At 30.6% G+C, this 20,786-nt stretch overlaps 2 protein-coding genes across 6 annotated transcripts in view; one reads left to right on the top strand and one right to left on the bottom strand.

The window, feature by feature from the left end:
• LOC111634486 (patched domain-containing protein 3-like) overlaps positions 1 to 1,641 on the bottom strand; it is a 17,805-nt gene extending 16,164 nt beyond the window's left edge. Inside the window, exon 1 of one of the 2 annotated variants that reach the window (XM_023379265.1) lies at positions 1,343 to 1,641. The gene's annotated coding sequence lies outside the window, so the exon portion shown is untranslated. Of the gene's footprint in view, positions 1 to 384; positions 936 to 1,342 lie in introns of those variants that run through there. The other variant, XM_023379264.1, reaches the window with a different exon arrangement.
• On the top strand, positions 970 to 20,786 carry LOC111634488 (sodium/potassium/calcium exchanger 3-like). 4 transcript variants are annotated; one of them, XR_002758230.1, is made up of 11 exons: positions 15,129 to 15,400; positions 18,114 to 18,341; positions 18,408 to 18,491; positions 18,556 to 18,662; positions 19,182 to 19,282; positions 19,353 to 19,443; positions 19,508 to 19,724; positions 19,799 to 19,831; positions 19,935 to 20,035; positions 20,100 to 20,201; positions 20,284 to 20,322. XR_002758230.1 is itself a non-coding variant. In XM_023379280.1 (10 exons), exons 2-10 carry the CDS (start codon positions 18,284 to 18,286, stop codon positions 20,610 to 20,612), a joined length of 1,326 nt encoding a protein of 441 aa, XP_023235048.1. In that variant the 5' UTR covers positions 970 to 1,029; positions 18,114 to 18,283; the 3' UTR covers positions 20,613 to 20,786. The 4 variants fall into 4 exon arrangements, 3 of the variants coding, with proteins under 3 accessions (XP_023235048.1, XP_023235047.1, XP_023235046.1); XM_023379280.1 differs by lacking the exon at positions 15,129 to 15,400 and adding an exon at positions 970 to 1,029 and having other exon boundaries at positions 19,799 to 20,035; positions 20,284 to 20,786; XM_023379279.1 differs by lacking the exon at positions 15,129 to 15,400 and adding an exon at positions 8,759 to 9,492 and having other exon boundaries at positions 19,799 to 20,035; positions 20,284 to 20,786.

Below are 20,786 nucleotides of genomic sequence, written 5' to 3'. Positions count from 1 at the left end.
TCTTAAGAGAAAACTCTACCCCCATGATAGAAAATAGTCACTTGTGATTTCTGTTTCTGATTCAGCTTCTGATATTTTGAATAAATCAAATTGTATTTTAGTATAATACTTTCAAACTCTTCAGGTTATCAATTTGTGTTTATGTATGTGTGTTGGGTAAAGGGTTCTATGCCGTTCAATGTATCGGCATAAATATTATTCGACACCCTAGAAAAATATACTATGGGGTCCTCACCCCAACCACTCTTGACTTAAGCCCGAGAAATTTCTTGTGTTTTATAGTTTCATTATTGTAAATACTTGGGTCGTTAAATGTACAGTACCTGTACATGTTACTAAGTTTATATAATATAATTAAAAAGTATTATTTTCTAATTTAAATACCTTAATAAAGAATGGACAATATCTTCGTGTGTCGACCAAAAGTTGGCACTGAAAACAAGAAACATTTCTTCTTTTCATGGCCATGTTAACCTTGACTGCGTCTTGCATAATGTATTCCCCTTCTTTTTATAGCTTGTATAGTCTGCGAGTGCCGCTGATTTAAATTGACTTTAAACTGTTTAAATTCTTAGCTTAATTTAATTTGCCCTATAATTCAACTTACCTCGTATTAAATTAAAATATAGATAGTTTAAGAATTACAATACAAAAAACGCTTATTATCCAATCACTCCATCTTAAATCCTTTGATGAAAGCCTTGTTCAATTGATAATATAAATAATTGAATTATTCTTTATTTCTTTTTATTGCTATCGTTACTTTTATTATAAGTCTTCAGATTTGTTCAGGACATATCAAGGGAGTGGGCCATAATTCTCGAACGAATGATTCGATTATCCTGAAAATTTCTAGAAACATTTTCCCCTAATACACAAACTTCCCTGTAAAATTTTAGAAATTTTCAACGAAAAGAACAGGAGTTATTAAGCTTTCAAACTGTGTAATAAAATCGTATCTCCCAAATATACAGGTAAAAAACCAATTGCTATACTTTTCCTCCTGTATAACAGTCGGGAAAATAACACGTGAGTATTTTTCTAAAATTTAATATATTTATTTTAATAAGTATATATTAAATATAATAATAAATACATATCATCTCTAGACACAGTAAACTCCTCTTTTTAACCTATCATTATTGTGACTGTTATATCAATGTTCTATTATAATTAAGGTGTTTATAGCCTTTAAAAGTCTTAGATTTGTTCGAATTAAAAATTCTTTTTTATAGAAAATAATAAATGTTTATAATTTTTTAAACTTTAAACTACTTTACTATTTTAAAAAAATCACTTAAAAATAGGTCATTAGTATTATTTAACGCTAAGAAATTCTTACCTGAATGCCAGTTGAATCATGTTTCTAAAGTATCGTTTATATAACATCAACTAAATTCAGTTTCTATCATATATGAGCATGAACAATAGAGTTAAATATCTATAAAGTTTATTTAAATATTTAGATTATTTTGCTTAATTTAAAGACTAAACTGTTATCGGTTTAGCATTACGTGACATATAAACATTGGTAGCTAGTTTATAAAACCAGATTTTGATATGAATCTTTCTAGAGAATCTACCTAATTTCGAAATAATCTAACCATAAACTGGTTTATATCATAAGGATACTTTTGTAAATAAAATAAAATAAAACTAAATGATTCTCAGACTTTCTACATATATATATGTAGAAAAATCTGAAATTTGTACATAAAAAAATATACATATATGTACTGTACCTTAATTAGCCTGTTTATGTTAATTATAATTATATTATACAATTATATGGTAGTCAAACATGTACATAATTACTAGTTTGTATACGATTTATTAATCTTTTCTTGGAATATGGTAGAGTAGTAGTAGTAGTAGTAGTAGCGAAGTAAATACGTAGATTTTATATTACAACGAATAAAACTGGGAATGTCCCTTGCACGACTTTTTCGTCACACAAACAGGAAGTTAAGAGAACCAGGAAGGAAGTTCTATAATTCTCAATTATAATTTCTAAAAGTTGAAAACAAAATCAAATGCCTTATTTAGGGGATAGAGTCCAGTTGAATTCTTTCCAAATTTAAAAACGTTTGAACCACGGGGTCTTCAGATATAAAGCAAAATACAGGATAACACACGTACAGTACATACACACAAACATTGAAAAATTAAACACTGATTTATTGCATTATTATCACTATTGTTTTCTCTGTCTTCGTGTGTTTTCGCTTCTTTGTTACTTAATAATTTTAATTTATAACTATAAATTATTTTAAGGAAGTAATTTCTTATTATATAAATTTTAATTATCCTTTGTTTAATGATAGTTAAAATTGATGATAATATAAATTTATATAATAAGAACTTACTTCCTTAAAATAATTTATAGTTATAAATTAAAATTATTACGTAACAAAGAAGCGAAAACACATGAAGATAGAGAAAAACAATAGTAAATCTTTGCTTATAAAGATGTAAAATTTAACTAAATGCTTTGAAATATTTAACGATGATACTAAATTAGTAAAATTTAAAACACTTCTAGAATACTAATCTGTTTATAATGACATAATATAAATTAATGCATCTCATCTTTCTTCATTGGAAAATTTCCTGTTCTATATATACATCTTTATTAACAATCATTAGTATGTATACTCATTTGCTTAATTAAGCTTTTTAATATAGTCATTTATTGTTATTTATTAGATTATACAGCGAAATAACTTAGAAGAGTTAACAGTTTCTGTTATACCATTGATTCTGTTATACCATCTCACCAATTGTAAAGTTGAGAAGTTTAGATCAAACAATATTCTATTGATATAAAGCCTTGTTTTCTAAATATTTCTGTGATAAATTACAAGCATATAGAAATGAAACTATGTGTGTGTAATTTCCCAAAAATAGTAAAATAATTATTATCTAACTATATAAATTTTACCTAAATAACCGTCAAAGCTTATCTAATTTTCTTTGACGTTATTTGTGTCTATATGTATTAAACAGGAAAGTTTTCCTCCTATATTCAAAATCCTAATCCTATATCCTAATTTATTTAATTCTTAATCTGAAGTACAGCATAATTATATTAAATGTAACAATGAATATACAGGGTTGGGCAAAATTTATAGCAGGAAATGAAGCAACATGACGGAAGTAATTGAAGAAGAATACATTTAAAAATAACAATAAACAGACAAAGTTATGAAGTTTTCATGTCACGGATATCAAATTTCGTTTCTTAAACATCCATCATTATGGGCAATTTATTACTCCCGTATCTGGAAAAGTGCCTCTATCATGTGATAAAACACGATTAAGAAAATGTTCTGCACGCGATAGGTAAGGAGAGCGAATGACTAAACCTGATTCTTCGGGTGCTACACAAGAAATCCAAAGCGCGATCGTGCGGCCAATCAATGTCCCCAAATCTGGAAATTACTCCATGTAATTTAGCAATGATCGTGGAGCAGTATGGGCAATTCCTCATCGTATTGAACCACATCTGTATATCAGAGGAGGGATTCGTAGTCTTTACAGTAAGTCTCCACAGTAAACGCGCGGTGTTCTGTGCCACCACAATGCTATGATTACTAATGGAATTCCTCCAATCCTTTTTCCAAACTAGCCTTATCACAAGCATGCACAAACAGCACTAGTGACTACCACGATGCATTTTGTCCAACCCTGTATTATTTTTCATAATCATTCACTTGTATCGGAATCATTAATGCATAAAAGGAGGTTGTTTACATGCTTGTAACATGATTGATACACTACATGATCAGTGTTTAAGATCATCATTTCGATCAAAACATTTTATTTTTAAATTTTTCTTGCCTTACTTATTATTGTATAAACCGCTCTATATTATATATCGGTTGATCGTAATTAAAATACCTGTATTCAACGCTGTCTGGAATAATACTGGAAATTTAGTTTGGTGATATTTCTCTCTAAATAACGTTAAATAAAGGTATTTTAATTACGGCCATACTTTATATGAAATGCTTTTAGGCGAGTATAGGTCAATGAATATGCTATTTTAAGGTCGAGGAAAACTGTAAAAGGTTACCTTTTAGAGATTTTTCGCAAATAATAATTTAAAATTAAAAAAAAAAAAAAGTGTTTTTAAAATAGTGTATATTGTTACTTTGTTTCCTATACAATCATATTGTCAAATAAATATTCTATATTCCAACTTGATAAAGATATAAAATGTCAAAATTTAAATTGTTTTCCTTATATTTATCTGTTAAGGAAGGAGTTTTAATAAAAGAAGAAAACGATCAGTATTTATGAATAATATACGGCCGAACCTGTCTAAAATAAAGTAGAAACCTGCCTAAACAGAGAAAAATTTCTTCAAAACGGAACGATTTTCTATTAAAAACAAACTGTATTTTACAGTAAAAACTTTGTAAATCAAAATGACACGTTACTGAATATTTTTTAGACAGGTTTTACATAATTTATGTATAAAAGTTTAAATTTTACTGTTTTAAATACAGTAAAACCTGCCTAAACGAGAAGAATTCCTCGAAATGTAGCGATTTTCTGTGTTAAAAAAAATAACTTGTTCAAAACGGAAACTTGCCAAATCGTCCGGTTTACACAGGTTTTACTGTATTAAAATATGTATTTTTTACAGAAATACTTTAATTTAAGTATAGTTTCATTTTATTAATGGAGAAGTAAGAATTTATTGTTAAACCTTTCGGTTTAACAGTTATTCGAGGATGTAGATGACAAGTTAAATTTATAGTTTTGTATATTTTAAGCAGTTAAAAATCAAACAATCTCTTATCGTAAGATCAACAGAACTTTTGTTTTTATAACAAGTCATTTATTATAGAAAAAACAAAGAATTATTGATGTTTTTTTAAAGAAAAATGATAAGTGATTGCATTGTTTAAATGGCCTTTCAACAGATATTCGTAGTTTTATCAAAATTTGGCGTTAGATACCGCTTGTCACCTAGTAGAATTAAGAATTAACACATTGCTCCTAGTAATCACAAGACACGTCTTTCAACATTGGTAAGAAAGAAATTGGTCTCCTTTCTCTTTTTCTACATTTAAATTGTTAATTAAATTAAACGGAATAACAGTTTACTTAATTAAGATTATATACAGTAAAACCTGTATTAAACGGAACCTGAATAAAGCAGAAACCTTCTCAAATTTTTCGAAACGGGCGATTAATTTCCTAATTAAATGCCACATAAAAGTAAGGGTCAAGTGGTAAATATCAAGTGGCAATAAATTTCTGTCCTAAATCTATTTATAAATCTGTCCTAAATTTGGCTTCTCTCTTAAATTTTTACTCGTGGTAAGCTATGAAGTACCGTAGTGTAATTTTTATTAGTGCTACCAAGTACGCTTTAAATGACCCCTCAATATATGCCATTGTATTTTATCTAATAAAGAAAATTATATTTAAAATTTACGTATAGAAGAAAAACAAAGCTGACATTTGTCTTCACACAATAGGAACAATATCACAAGGCAGTTGTCGTTCCTGTATGGTGAGAAGGAGGAATGTATTGTATCGAGCTATGCCAAATCAGGCTTTAAATTTAATCTGGCTCTTCGAATCATTATGTCTAAATTATACCCATTTACTTTTAACACTTTCCTTCCATTAAGGTGCCTTTTTTTTCTAATTCCATAGTGGATTCGGCCAGGCCCACAATGGGAGAGGCCGGATGATGAGAGACGGGGAATACACGCGACTGATCACTTTGTTGATCTGTATAGTTAAAGAAATGAAATCTATGCACATTGTATTCTAAAATACGAGAAAATAATCAACTGAGTTTTGGGTTAATCTGTATTATATTATTTTACAACATTTTTAAAAAGTAGGATTATATCAATAACATATAAATCATATCACGCTTTCCTTATATTGATAGAAACTGCAATAAACAGATAAGGATCACGATCGTAAATAAGCCTTTTAAAGAATAAATTAATCGATAAAATATTATTTTAAAAAAGATAAAAAAGATTAAGTAGACCTAAGATATAATTTATAAACCATTGAACCCGTTTTAAAAAGAGAGAGAAAGGAGAAAAAAAAGAAGTAGTATTAAAAAAATAATAGGAAATTATAAATTATAAGTTATAACCTGTGTATAACGAACATTTTTTCCTGGGTTTGGCAGGTTTCCGTTTTAAACAGTTTTTACCGTACAGTATTAATTAGTAGAATAAAATAATATTCGATACCGAAGTAGCCGATTGTAGTGGACGATGTCAGAAATTCTATTTTTATGTGACCTGAAAATAATTTATTTAATGGTCTTATAATGTCTCTAGTAATACCGAGTAAGCAGGAATTTCGAGGAAACTTCAGAGGTATTTTTAAAAAAATATTTTACGTGAACGTCGAACGTCGAACGTGAACGTCGAACGTCGAGCGCCGCTATCTTATAAGCGGCGCTCGACGTTCGACGTTTACGTTTTACAGATGAAAACTTCGGCCGCAACCTCTCTATTGCTAATCTTCCGACTTTTTAAAGTACTTCTAATAACTTCTCCATTTTAGCAGCATTTTCCACTGTCAGCCACTTTTTAGGACGTATAACACTACACAAAATACATCACACAAATCAAGCTTCTTCGGTTTTAATTTTTTGCTACTCTCCAGAATTATGGAAATATAGTAAACGAAATTATACTTGGTAAAAATTTGGCCTCCCCATTATAAAAATAATTTATTGAACTTGTTTCTATGGGTGGTTCGAGTCTCCATACGTAACCAAAGGATAGACAGACACTTACACTTTCCTCACTCACAGCTAATGAACATAATATACTGTGGTTTGCTTATTCAGCTGTGGCCTATCACTCCAAGGCATCACGCCCAAACTAACATACTGCTATCTGTCGGGCAAAATTGTTATTAATTAAAATAGAAATAACATTGAATTATTATGTTTTACATTTATATCTTTAATTTAAATAATATACTATTAATAATAATGATATAATAATATACATTTTTAGTAAATTAAATGTAATTCAGAAAGTGTATGGAACAGTAAAACTTGTCTGAAACGGACAGGTTTTACCGCCTAAACGGAAAAAAATTCTTTGAGATGGAACGATTTTGCGTATTAAACAAAAAAAACCTGTTCAAACCGGTAAAAGTATTTTGTATTGCGCCATTTTGGTTTACAAGGGTTTTACTGTTTTTCGGTTGTACTTCGTATAACATATTTTATCTATTTTAAATGTTATCCTATTAGTGTTAATCAAATTGATATCGATGTTTATATTAGTAGTGTATAATACAGTAAAACCTGTATAAACCGGAATGGCAAAGTACGGAATATTTTTCCGGTTTGTCAATTTTACAGGTTAGAAAAAACAGGTTCTATTTTCTGTGTTAGAAAAAAAACCTGTTTTTTCTAACCTGAAAATAGAAGAGTTTTTTCCGTTTTATTCAGGTTCCGTTTTAGACAAGTTTTTTTGTAAAAATTCTTAAAAGAATTTTACTTTTTGATTAAAAAGTCCCTTCTTTTTTATTGAGCCATAATTTAGTACTGTACCATTTAATTGCTGAATAATATCTTACAAGATTATCACTTATTTAAAATCTTGTAAGAGGTAAATTTTCTTATCGAGTGACTCAATTACACTCTCATTGCCATGTCTACTCTCAAATATCACGAAGTATCCTGCACACTATCAAAAATTTCCTGGTCCTTCAACTTGCTCCTACTCTAAATTGTCATCTGATTCTATATAATCTTTATAATTAACCACGTTCGGGACTGATGTTGCAACCATTACAGAATAGCATTTTTTAACCTGGTTTTCTGCTTCTATTTCAGTCGTATTAATATAGTCGACAGTGTAGAGTTATACAGGAAAGGAGGATCATTATCGCTAGAATGCTAATTCAACCCGACCCATCCCACTGTAGGCTTGGTCAAACCAACAATAGATGTGATTAAATTGCACAAAGATTTTCAAGTAACCTTCAAATAATAAATCCTAAGAAGAGTGTTGAGGTTACGAAACCTCAGAGAAAGCTTGAAACAGCGACGATTGGTGTGAAAAAGGAACTCATCGCTAAGCATGAGAGCAATGTCTAATCACACAGTCATCTTTGGTATGCCAAAGTCGATTGTGTATACGATTCTGAAGCAAAAAGAATCAATAAAAGCGGCAGATGTGGCGAAAGGAGTTACAACTTTAAGAATATCGCAGACTATGGAGCAGATGGAAATATGCTCATAGTGTGGAGTAACGAAAAATAATTGGATGGTAATATCATATCTGAATCAATAATTTGTAAGAAAGCAAAGCAGTTATATGGCGATCTAAAACAAAACATGCCTGAAAGCAGTGGTAAAAGGGAAAGTTTAAAGCTAGTACGGGTTAATTCGATAATTTGAAGAAAATAAGTAGTGTTGTGAGGTACGGAAAGGCTTCTAGTGTGAATTTAGCAGCAGTAAAGGACTTTGTGAAAAAGTTCAAAACCTTTGTGAACAGTGAGGAGTTGTATCGCAGCAAGTTTTCAACTATGACGAAACAGGTTTGTTCTGGAAGAACGAAGATAACAAACCAAACGCACATTACCAAAGAAGAGAAGACCGTGTTAGAACATAAACCTATGAAAGATAGGCTTACTTTGTTGCTGTAAATGACGACTAAAAAGTAGTCATTGCTTGTGTACTCCGACAGCTCACGTGTGTTTAAAAAAACAATGAGATTAAGAACGAATTCAGAATTATTTGGAGGACAAACAAGAAAGCATGAGTTATCAGGCAGTTTTTCATTGAGTGGATTCAGGAAGAGTTTGCTCTCTGTGTGAAAGCCTACTTATAAGAAAAGAACTTACTTGTGAAGGCTCTTCTAGTGATGAACAATGCTCTTACTCGTCCTCCTTCCTTGATTGAAAAAATGGTGGGTAAATGCAGCTTCATCGAGATCTTGACCCAATATCAGTCATTTCATGGACCAGCAAGTCATCTCGAACTTGAAGCACCACACGAAGGCAATGCTCCAGAAGTCCTTTGAGGCGATCACTGAAATAGAACTGACCTTAAGAGACATTTGGAAGAATCATTACAGCACACTTTATTGTTGCCATCAATAAAGCATGGAGGAAATTTCTCTTGGGGCAATGAACTCTGCCTAGAAGAAACTGTGGCCAGATTCTGCTGCAGACAGAGACTTTGAAGGCTTTCAATCGAGGTCTCTGGTGAATGAGATTGTCTCTTTGCGCAAGTCCATGAACTTGGAAGTGAATTATGATAATGTTGAAGAGTTACTGGAAGATCACAAGATAAAGTTCGCAACTGAAGAACTCGATTACCTTCGCAAGATGCAGCAATATGCAAGGACGGAAGAAATTTCTTTTTCGTAGAAGGAAGGTAGTAAAGAGGCCATTTCCATTGCTGACATTAAGAAATTCTGTTTTCTTCGGTTTAAAACACAAGCCATTATTGAAAAGTGGCACCTTGATAAAGTAATGGTGAGTAGGAGAATTAATTTTTTCAATAACAATATTTTATTTATTTATTTAATACGCACACTGTATACACTCCTTGATGCGGGGGAGCAAAACCATCTCCCCAAAAAAACAAAACACTTAATAGGCATAAGATCACAATCAAAAATTATTATTATAATATTAATTTAAATAAATAACAATTTAAATAATAAGGTATAAAAATCAAATATAATAATTAGTTAAAGTTTAAAGCTAAAGTTAAGATTTGGGAGCATCTGTCAAAAATAATACAAAACCAATAAACAAGATAAAAATAAAACAATCAACCAAAAGAGAAAGCAAATTGCTTACCTATACAAAGGAAATAAATTAGTAACGAAAACACAGCACTGACAGATTCTCCCAAACAACACCAGCAGTAAGGCCAATTTTACAGTAGATGAATCACGCCCCCTAAGACAAAAGATCAACAGGTTTTTTTAGAAAACAAAACACTTTAAATTGATAACATGGTTCCGATAAAATTTTAAGATATAAAGACCTGGTAAGAACTTCACAACCAAAAATTTCATCACGTAACACTTTAAGACGCCCACATTTAGCCAAAATATGCCAGGCATCAATAATTTCGTTCTCAATACAAAAGTTACACAATTCTCTCGAATAATTATTCAAAAAATTCAGAGAATTACACCTAACCTGTATAAATAAAGACAAAATATTAAGCGAAACATCTTGATTATATAAAAAATTACCATAAAAAAAGTAATATTTAAATCCTTATACCAGCAATTATATATGTTGCAGTCAAAACTCGTTTTTAGTTAGAACGTGTTTTAACAAGTTGAAACTAGTTTATACTTGATGTCTTTGTTAAAACCAGTTTTGTCTAGTTAAAACTGGTTTTAACTTAAATTTATTTTTGACTAGCAGTAAATTCTAGTTTAATTTACTGCTGTACATGTTTTGATTTTAGATAAAACTAGTTTTAACTTTTAACATTAGTTAAAACTAATTTTAGCTACATAAATATGGTTGGGGGAAATAAATAAAGTTATGTATTGTGATTCGGGGAAGATGCCTAACATTTTGCTTATGAATGAAAGTATAGCGCTAATTTAGGTTTTGGAGCCCTCTAATGAAAATATCATATTCTGGCGTATGTTTTTCAAATAAAACTTTGGAGTTTATTTTAAAAAAAAAATTGTATATTGTTTTTGCAATGGCGACTTTTTCACTGTCTGGCTTTTTAGGCATTTCACCCCAAGTATCCGGGTGAGATGCCAAATGCCATTAGGGTAAGATAACAAATATAATTGTATAAAATTAATTTTTGAATTTCTTAACCAAATTTAATTTATTGCATATGTAGTACAAAGTACTTCTATAGCAAGTATAACAGCACAGTATAAGTATTGTTAAGTTTCCGCCCGTTCTAACATGCTCTATAGCTAGCTGAAAGCTTTTTTCAGTCCAAAAACTTTTTTGAGAAGTCCTTATATAATTTCTATGCATATGCATTGGAATTCAATTTAAAAAAATAGGCATGTTACCCCAAGAAAAATGTGGCATCTTTTGGGATTTTGTTGGGGTAATATGCCTAGTAGAGTCACGTGCTCCAGCATGTCCGATCGGGGATCGTCGGTAGCTGACAATGGAAAATTTAGAACCTTAACTATATCATACATTAATTGTTTTTCGCAATTTTTAATAAATTCTATTTTAAATTTTAGTTTAAAATTACTTTAGAAACATTTCACAACAAAAACTTCGTTCTTATCTAGCTTTTATTCTTCTCAGATGTAGAAAATGAAGTAACGGTAGCCAACTACAGCTTTCCGCACTCAATATTGGCCTAACGATTCATCATACAAATACGTGACAATATGTGACGTCATCGTTGAAAATATCAAAAATTAGGCATCGTTCCCCCGCTTACCATCTTATCCCGAATCACTCTATTATGTTGCAGTCAAAACCAGTTTTTAATTAGGATGCGTTTTAACTAGTTAAAACTAGTTTATACCGGATGTCTTTGATAAAACCTGTTTTCTCTAGTTAAAACTAGAATTTACTGTTAGTCAAAAATGAATTAAAACTAGTTTTAACTAGTCAAAACGGGTTTTATCAAAGACATCAAGTATAAACTAGTTTCAACTTGTTAAAACGCGTTCTAACTAAAAATGGATTTTGACTGCAACATATACACTATTATTTATTTTTTCATTTATCTATATATATAAAAATGAATGTATGTGTGTCTGTCCTTCATGCATTACCACACCGTTTATCCGATTGCCATGAAACTCTGGAAAGTTTTTTAATACACTCTCGCGAAGCACATTTATCCTACGATAGATGGCGCGCGTGTATACAAGCACAGTGTGTTCGATCGATTTCAAATTGTGAAGACCATTTCCCCCTCCAAAAAATATCTCTATATACGCATTTGTTATTTACGATATTTGTAATAATTTTCGTTTAATCACTTTATTTCAACTTTTTTTTTTTTGCTAATTATGTATTCGTTCAAACTTTGTTAAAACCTTAACTGTATTCCGAACAACAACCGAAGTTGTAGGAGGAAATTCGCCTATTTTACCGATCTAGGGATCCCCTTTTTCCAAATTTTAATATCGACTCAAAATAATTTAAAAAGACAAATTACAATAAAACGGTTTATTATCCAACTATCAGAAATTTCACAACATGCCAAGGAAGAGAGGAAGGAGCAATTAAATAATGAAAATTATAAAGGATTAAAAAATATATATAAAAATGGGGAATATCGCACTTCTGACAATCTCTGCGAGTATGTGGGCTAAATTTAAAGAATCCGTGCTTCTCGCGTGGACAACTGTATGTGGCCAGCTCACGCGTCGGAAAGCTTTCTGATTTATTCGTGTACGCACCAGACGGAAAAACAAAAAATATCGTGTATCCACAAACACTCCAATAAACAAATAGAATTGAAACGACACTTTGAAATGTTTTCCCGATGAAAATGAATAATAATAATAAGTTTGAATAAAAATGATAAAATGAAAATTTAATTTTTTCATAACGAGTTTGCTTGAATTTCGTTTCTTCTGAGATCGCAGCAATGCGCGACGGGTAAGCTAGTTATTAAGATTAATACCATGATTATTACAGGTATTAATAAAATAACGTGTCCAGTCTATAGACTTTTTATTAAGTATAAATTTCAGACAAACTTTACTCAAACGATGATCATTAAGATTAGAAATTCTTATAATCCAATTTCTTATCCTGCTAAATAATATAAATTTTATAGGGATCAAAGTACATTCAATCATGATTAAATAACCAGGAGTACAACGAGGTAAATAAAATAAGTTTTTAATAAATTCAACCTGTATGCCATCACACCATTGGCCAAATTAAAACCCCAAATCTCTGAAGCATATAATAAAGAGGGCAAAACCAGTTCTCAATAAACGTAAATAATTAGTCAGATTACTTAGTTTGGCAGATCTCTCTAATCGAATAACTTTATTCATCAATACTCTTGCATGAGTTCTCTTATTAATGTAATGCATACGGAATAAATCATTAAACGAAAATGTAACACCCAAATATTTATAGTTAGAGAGAACTTGAATTGGAGAACCCTTAATTAAACCATTTATTCGCCCTCGCACTCTTACCTGCTCTTCTAAATACAACAATCTTAGACTTATTCAAATTCAATTTCAAACCATTTTCATCAAAATAAATTGCCAATTTATCAATCAATCTCTGCAGTCTAACCACAGAATCAGATAAAATTACAATATCATCGGCGTAAGCCAACATTTTAATCTAGAAACCATTTATTTCTATACCATTACCGGAAGAATTAATAATGCCAAAGAGATCGTTCAAAAAAATACTAAACAAAATTGGGCTCAAAATATAGCCCTGCTTAACACCAGTCTTAGAGAACATTAATGGCAAACAGTTACCTCTAGCTCTTATCATAAGCGAGGAGTTATCATACAAAGCAACGAGTAAAGATACAAATTTATAACTAAAATCATAACGCAACATCTTTAACCACAGCAAATTCCTGCAAACTGTATCAAACGCAGAAGATAAATCAACAAAAAATGCATACACTTTCCTACGTTTTCCGATGATAACCATGATGATAACCCAGATACCTCTATAATTACCAGGAACATCCTTCCTACCATTCTTATAAATCGGAATTAAAATACTCGTCTTCCATGACTCCGGTATTATCCCAGTGTGAAAAATCTTTGAGAAAAGACTCAAAAGATGTGGTCTCAACGGCTCAAAATTCCAAAATTCCATTGGGATCCCATCAAAACCTGGGGTCTTATTTGGTTTGTACCTCCAATAACAACCTAGTGGATTATGTAGGAAGATCCAAAATGTCGCCAACATTGGATAGATTCTTCTCCATGGAAATGAAGTTCAATGAACACCGTAATGACAGCTACCTGTTGCATTTGTAGAAAGTGATTATCTTTTCTCCTCAATCTTTTCTCCTCTCCAGCTTCCTCTTGGACCATCAGCACTTCTCACTAAAGTAAAGTAACAATACAGTATTTTCATTTTATCGCGCTATTTATTATTTTCTTATTATTATTTTCGTTGTTTTATGCATTAATTAGGGCGTTTACTTATGTTATTTTAAATTAAATTATGATTTTTTAGAATTAAAATGATCATTTTTGAGATGAAGATTAATTCTCTTTACGTTGTTCCATATGGAAAAAAATTTCTTTGAAATTCGAACGCCCTTTAAAAACAAATTGAATTTGAGTTTCAAGGATGCAAGTCTTTTCTGTTCCACTCTTCTAAGCACATAGAACAGTGGTTCTTCAGTTCATCTGTAAAAGTCTTCAGTTTATTATTCTTAGTGTTATTAGAAAGAAAAGAATTTGTTCTTTATCACTAAGTGTCCTACGGAAAAATAAACTTCTTAAAGCATTTGGTGTTTACTTAAACTTAAATTTGGATTGGATTGATGGGATAAGGGCAACGCAACAAGGCCCACCAGTGACCAAGTGGTTCCGTTCCCCGAACACTGGAAGTTCGGTCGTGGCTTCGCGCCTCGCTAGGACGGCTGGCCACGTGGAGTTTACCGGGTTTTCTCCACGTCTGTAACGCCTAAATAGGGGGCAAGTTACCCTTAAAAAGATTTCCCGGAAGTCATTCCCCAAGTTTTGCGTTGCCATAACTTAATAAAACAAACAAAGCAAAGTAACAAGTGGGCGTTCTTCCAAGGGGGTGTATCCCGGGAGGCCTTATTTAGGAAAAAACCTTACGAGGCCAGCTGCAAACCCACGATCCAATTACAGTGTTCGAAATTGAAATTTAATAAATGATATAATACAATATTAATTTTGACATATTTCAAAAAAAAGCAACCCACTTCATTATGTCAAAAAGGTCTTCGCCTCACAAATCCCATTAGATATGTGACATTTTTATTGAATATCATCAGAATTTCATTATTATTAATTATTTTACAATATTTTACTATACATTTTTCAGTAGATGGTTTTCAACAATATAAATCACAGAAGTACTGTATGTATTCTTCAAATTTAAACTGAAATAATTGTAAAATTTAATTTAAAAACATCATTAAACTCGAATGCTATTTAAGATAATTCTATTATGTTTAGATATATTAATATTATTCGATAAGATAAGAAATATTCCAAAGGGTATAATTGGAATCAGTCAGTCATTTCGAAAGGTGTTCAACGCACTGGAAGCAAAGCTTTACATTGTGCTGTGATGTTTAGGACTACAAATTTTAAGAAAAACAATTTGGATCAAAGACACAAAAGATTTTTGTGGTTATTGCCTTGTCTAATTATATTTTGTGCTACTATTAATAAGCTATTTCGGAACAGTTTAGAAAGTAATCTTTATAAGTCGACTGATAATGGTAAGCAATATTTAAATTCACTCTATTTATTAAAAAATTCGGCTAAATTAATAATTTAATTTTTTAAATTAACGAAGAAAAATAAAAACGTTTAGTCGATTGCAACATAAAATGGGTTTTTCAAACTTTGATAAGAAGTCAAATCTTACAAATTTTAGCAAGAACGTTCGCAAATATTTAAGCTCGGCGTATTCGCTATCATCATTATGATGAAACTCGGAGAGATAAAATATTAACAATGTAATTGCTTTGTCAAATTATTGTACTTTCGATAAACTAAATTTGTTATATAAACAACGGCTTATTTCCAAATAGATTCCCTATTTCAATTTATTAAAGTGGCATACGAATTTGTTCCTATGCCACTTACTACTCATATTAATAAACTATCAGAATATTTTCAAGTCATTTTTCGATGTTAAGTGTTGCATGAACTATTGGTAAACCCCTTCACCTTTACTATTTTAAAGGTGAGGGGTTTATCAATAGTTCATGCAACACTTAACATCGAAACCCCTCACCTTTACAATAGTGAAGATGAGGGGGTTTACTTTTGTACAAGTGAGGAGGTTTTACCAAAAGAACATCGTTGTACACAATAGACAGAGAGGATAGTATAATAGTACAAAATAAGGGTATTGCCCTTCTCTTATTATTATTTCATCATTTGTTTAAAAGACCAGAATATTTTTACTCATTTATATGAAATAACCTATTGTTTTTAGTTGCACGTTCTTTTCACAGAAATAACTATTATCTTTCTTTATTTAATCCTATGCTATTAAAAATTTAATATCAATTAAATATAATTACTACACTAGCAACAAAACTTTACTAGAAAGAACGCCGAAATGGAATCATTGATAGCAGTCTACTACTTAGTATACAGTACATCTGACAACACATACAAACTGTTTTGTTATAGATACTATTCTAGTCTAGCTGGAGTAGTATCTATAACACGGCTGTTTAACACTAGAGATAAATTGTGACGTTATAGTATAGTGAATTATGCAATCTCTTTAATGTTTAATGTCACATTTCAGTGTGAGTTTCGGTTTTCAGACCAAGTACAATATACAAAAGATAAAAAAAAATTTATAGATTATTTGATATATTAAATAGGTTACCCAACTAATACTTTTTAATGATATTATAATTGTATGAATTTTTATTCTGTATTAGAACATTCTTGTGTTCTGCCTTTCTGACAGGTCCCTGGAGTATTATGTCTTATACACACAATTTCATCGTTGCAAAATAGTAATATAAATTTATAATTATCTTATTGATGTAGATAACGTTTATCAGCAGGCAAAAATAGAATATTTATTTCACTTATCTCAAAAATAGAACCCATAAACAATAACACCTATAACACTAAATTATCCTATAAATTTAAAGTAAATATATTATTGATAACTTTCTTGTATAAAGTTAAAATATACAGTAAAACCTGTGTAAACCGGACTCACGCGGTGCCGAATATATATATATATATTTTTTTTTTTTCGGTTTGGCAGGTTTCCGTTTTGAACAGGTTCTATTGTACGTATTCAAATTCGAAAATATGAAATTTCTAAATGTTTTCAAATGCCAATATCATGATTTAATGCTTGATAAATGAGATTGTGATAAAGCTTAACGAGATTTGAAATTAATCACAACTACATAATCTTTTGTATTGTTTGTACAGATAAATATTAAAGATAAGTTTTAATTAATTTTGATAAGTTTTTAATCATTAATCATAAACTCGAATAAATCATTATTTGCAGGTTTCGTCTACAGTTTAATTCTTTTTTTTCTTATTAATTCCTTAATATTTTTTTATACGTACATTTTTCATTAAACATTTTATTATTATTATTATATTAATGGCCGAATGGACTAAGCGGTAAGACATAATCCATCCGAAGATAAAGCCTTACTGGTCTTTATAAGTAAGTCTATCACTCTGGGGATGATCGAGTGGATAAAAGCACTGAACACTGTAGTTGGTCGTGGGTTCTTCATGTAAATGAGACAAGTTTCCGTAGATTCTGATTGAAAGAAAGCTCCGAGAGTATGTAAAGAGAATCATGAATGTGTAAGAAACGAAAGAGGTACAGTACGTATGGATAGATAGATAGAAATGACACAAGTATGTCAGGTATGGTGTAGTGCATGATTTCAGCAGGCTCCAGAGTGAAAGTTTGGATGAGTGTTCTGGCACGCTATGCCCTGCCTAAATTACGTTCTTCAGAGTACTGAATCTTCCAGGGTGTTGTGCACAGGAAATCAATTTTATTCTTGGGAAATCCATCCCTTTAGGGAAAGTCGTGACAGTTTAGTAAGGAAAAGTCCATAAATTTCGTAACGTATTTTTATACATTTCAACTACTATACCAGTCTCCTGTAATATTCCTTAACGTTATTGCACATACCCAACCTTAAAATTACGGAACTAAAGTGCCGCCATTAGTATCGTGAGGTATAAGAATTGTTTTTATTTAAAACAACTATGCGGAAAGTATTTAATAAATATATAACTACTATCGAAATATATTCACGTTACGAGATACTTTAAATAAAAATGTAAGGCCATATAAGGACTAGATCTTTAAAGCGCGAGAGAAATAATGGCGGCACCTCCGGTTTGTCGGAGTAACTTGTATGATTGCAGAATATAGTATATATATATATATAATGTTGTTTTTTTATATTTTATAAGAACTACAATATAAAGATTACTCGTCGCGAAAAATTCTACAGTCCATTAATACAACAGAAGATTGCCTTCCACCATCGTTAGAACAGTTTCCAGATGACTTTTTTACTAATGAAGAAAGGCTGAAAGGTGGTATAGTCGTCCATTTTCTTCTTGTAATCTACTTCTGTTCAATGCTGGCAATCATATGCGACAGTTATTTCGTTCCTTCGCTCGAAATAATCGCCGATTGTAAGTAAATCATTTTACTTTCAATTAATAAAAAATGATTCCGTGCTGAAAGTATTTTTTAAACAGATTTTAGTGTACCAGCCGATGTAGCAGGAGCCACGTTTATGGCTATTGGTACATCGTCACCGGAATTATTTTCTTCTATAATAGGTAAGTATTTTAAAATTTTAAACTATTGTCTTTATTCCTAAACACCGTAGTGTTTATTTACTAGGATCATTCGTAACCGAAGGTGATATTGGAATTGGTACTATCGTAGGTTCAGCTGTTTTCAATATATTAGGAGTCGCAAGTATGACGGGAATCATAGTGGGTTCAAAGGTAATATTATCGCTTATTGTCTGGTTAAGTTTATCAGAAAAATAAGTAACTTAGAATTAAGGTTTTCTCTTCACCAGTGGTTCGTTATTGCTTCATGGGGCCCATACGAATTTTAATTAAGAACCCCATGTATTGTACAGTAATCACTTCAGACATTTTTCTTCGGGGGAATGTTTTAGGGAAATTTTTCTTATAAAAGATTGGTTTGGACCCCCTCTTGATATGGGCACCAGGACAGTGCCCTTTTTGCCCATAGGATAACGCGCCACTGCCTTCAACAATTGAAATTTCAATTTTTATAATTGTAACTTCAACAGAAGAGGAAAGTATTCCTGAAATGCCTATTGAAGGAATAAATAAATGTTAATAATGTAAAAGAATATTGAATTGATACTAACCTTGATATATCAGTAATAAGTCTGGAAATAAAATCACCATTGAATTAAGTGTAGTGAATATAATGTTAATCTGAAATTTAAACTAAAACAATAATTTTATTTTATTTGTATTTTTATATAGGATATACCTGTCGACTGGTATCCAATAACGAGAGACTGTTTTATGTATTGCTTGACAGTTTCAGCTTTAATAGTTATAATAAATAATAATATAGTAACATGGTAATATTTTATAAAATATATTTTTAAGTGTATGATGTTTATAGGAAGGTTAATACAATTCTTTTTCTAGGTGGGAAGCCCTTATTATGCTATTAATGTATGTATTTTATATTCTCATTATGTACTTTAATACAAGAATCGAAGGTTTCTGCACGTTAAAGGTCAGTAATAAATGATTATACAGTATTTAATTCTTTCTGTTATATTGAGATTTTCTCGTTCTAGGTTGAGAAAATACAGAAGTGGCTCCACAAAGAAAAGCAAATAGACGAACACACTCCCCTTCTTGGTAATCAACACTTTCGACCAGAAATTATTATTGATCCACCCAAACAGCCACAATCTGATGGCCCTTTACTTTGTACTGAAGATGAATTTTCCATAGAAGAAGAAATAGTCGGTAGAAGAACTAGAAGAGAAAGTAAACTCTTAATTGAAAGTAGTTAGTAGATGATTTTTAACAGGATAATCCTCCTTCACTTCTATAACATATTTTAAAAATTATCTATATCTCAGTAAAGGAATTAGAAATCATTAAAAAAGAAGAAGGTTCGTTATTCTCTATGCCAAAAGAAAATATTGGTATTCAAGTTTGGTGGGTATTAATGTGGCCTGCGACATTAATATTCAGCTTAACAATTATTGATTGTAGAAAACCAAGATTTCGAAAATTCTTTCCAGTTACGTTTTTCAGTAGTGTCATATGGCTCGCAATTATTTCTTATTTAACTATATGGATGGTAACAATTATAAGTAAGTATATACTATAAAATTATACATATGTTAATTAAATAAATAAATATACAAATTTTTTCAGGTTATACTCTTGGTATTCCTGATACTGTTGCAGGTATCACTCTCTTAGCAGCTGGTACGAGTATACCAGAGATTATATCAAGTATAATTGTAGTAAAGAATGGTATGTCCAACGAAGAATTTTTCTTACAAAATGTTTATTATTATTATTATTACAGTTATGACATTTTATTGTTTTGTTATAGGATTGGGTAATATGGCGATTTGTAATTTGTTAGGAAGTAATATTTTCGATATTTTATTCTGTCTTGGAGCTCCGTGGCTTGTCAAAACTGCTGGATTTTCCAATGGTGATGGCTTTCTTATCATTAACAGTTCTGCTCTCACATATACAGTAACCACCCTGTTAACAACTATCATTATGCTGTATATATCTTTGTATATTACACAATGGAAGCTCAACTGGAAACTTGGTATCATGTGTTTGATACTGTACTCAATTTTCATAATATTAGCTTGTCTTTACGAATTAAATATTTTCGGTTATTTTAATCCTGTTACTTGTTTAAGCTGACACATCTCGATGTTTTTTAGTTATTTTTAATTTTATTATAATTCAGAAATAAATATGCAATTTGTTAGGTATTTTATAATTGCATTTAATCTTAGTTACAAACGTAAATTTTTTTTATCTGCAATTGTTTTTACGGTATTTTATCTTAGTGCTTACTCTCTTGTATCAGTAATT

Source organism: Centruroides sculpturatus, unplaced genomic scaffold, assembly GCF_000671375.1.
Source record: "Centruroides sculpturatus isolate CEXI.00-Female unplaced genomic scaffold, Cexi_2.0 scaffold710, whole genome shotgun sequence".
Taxonomy (NCBI): Eukaryota; Metazoa; Arthropoda; class Arachnida; order Scorpiones; family Buthidae; genus Centruroides; species Centruroides sculpturatus.
This window is presented reverse-complemented; position numbering and strand designations above follow the sequence as displayed.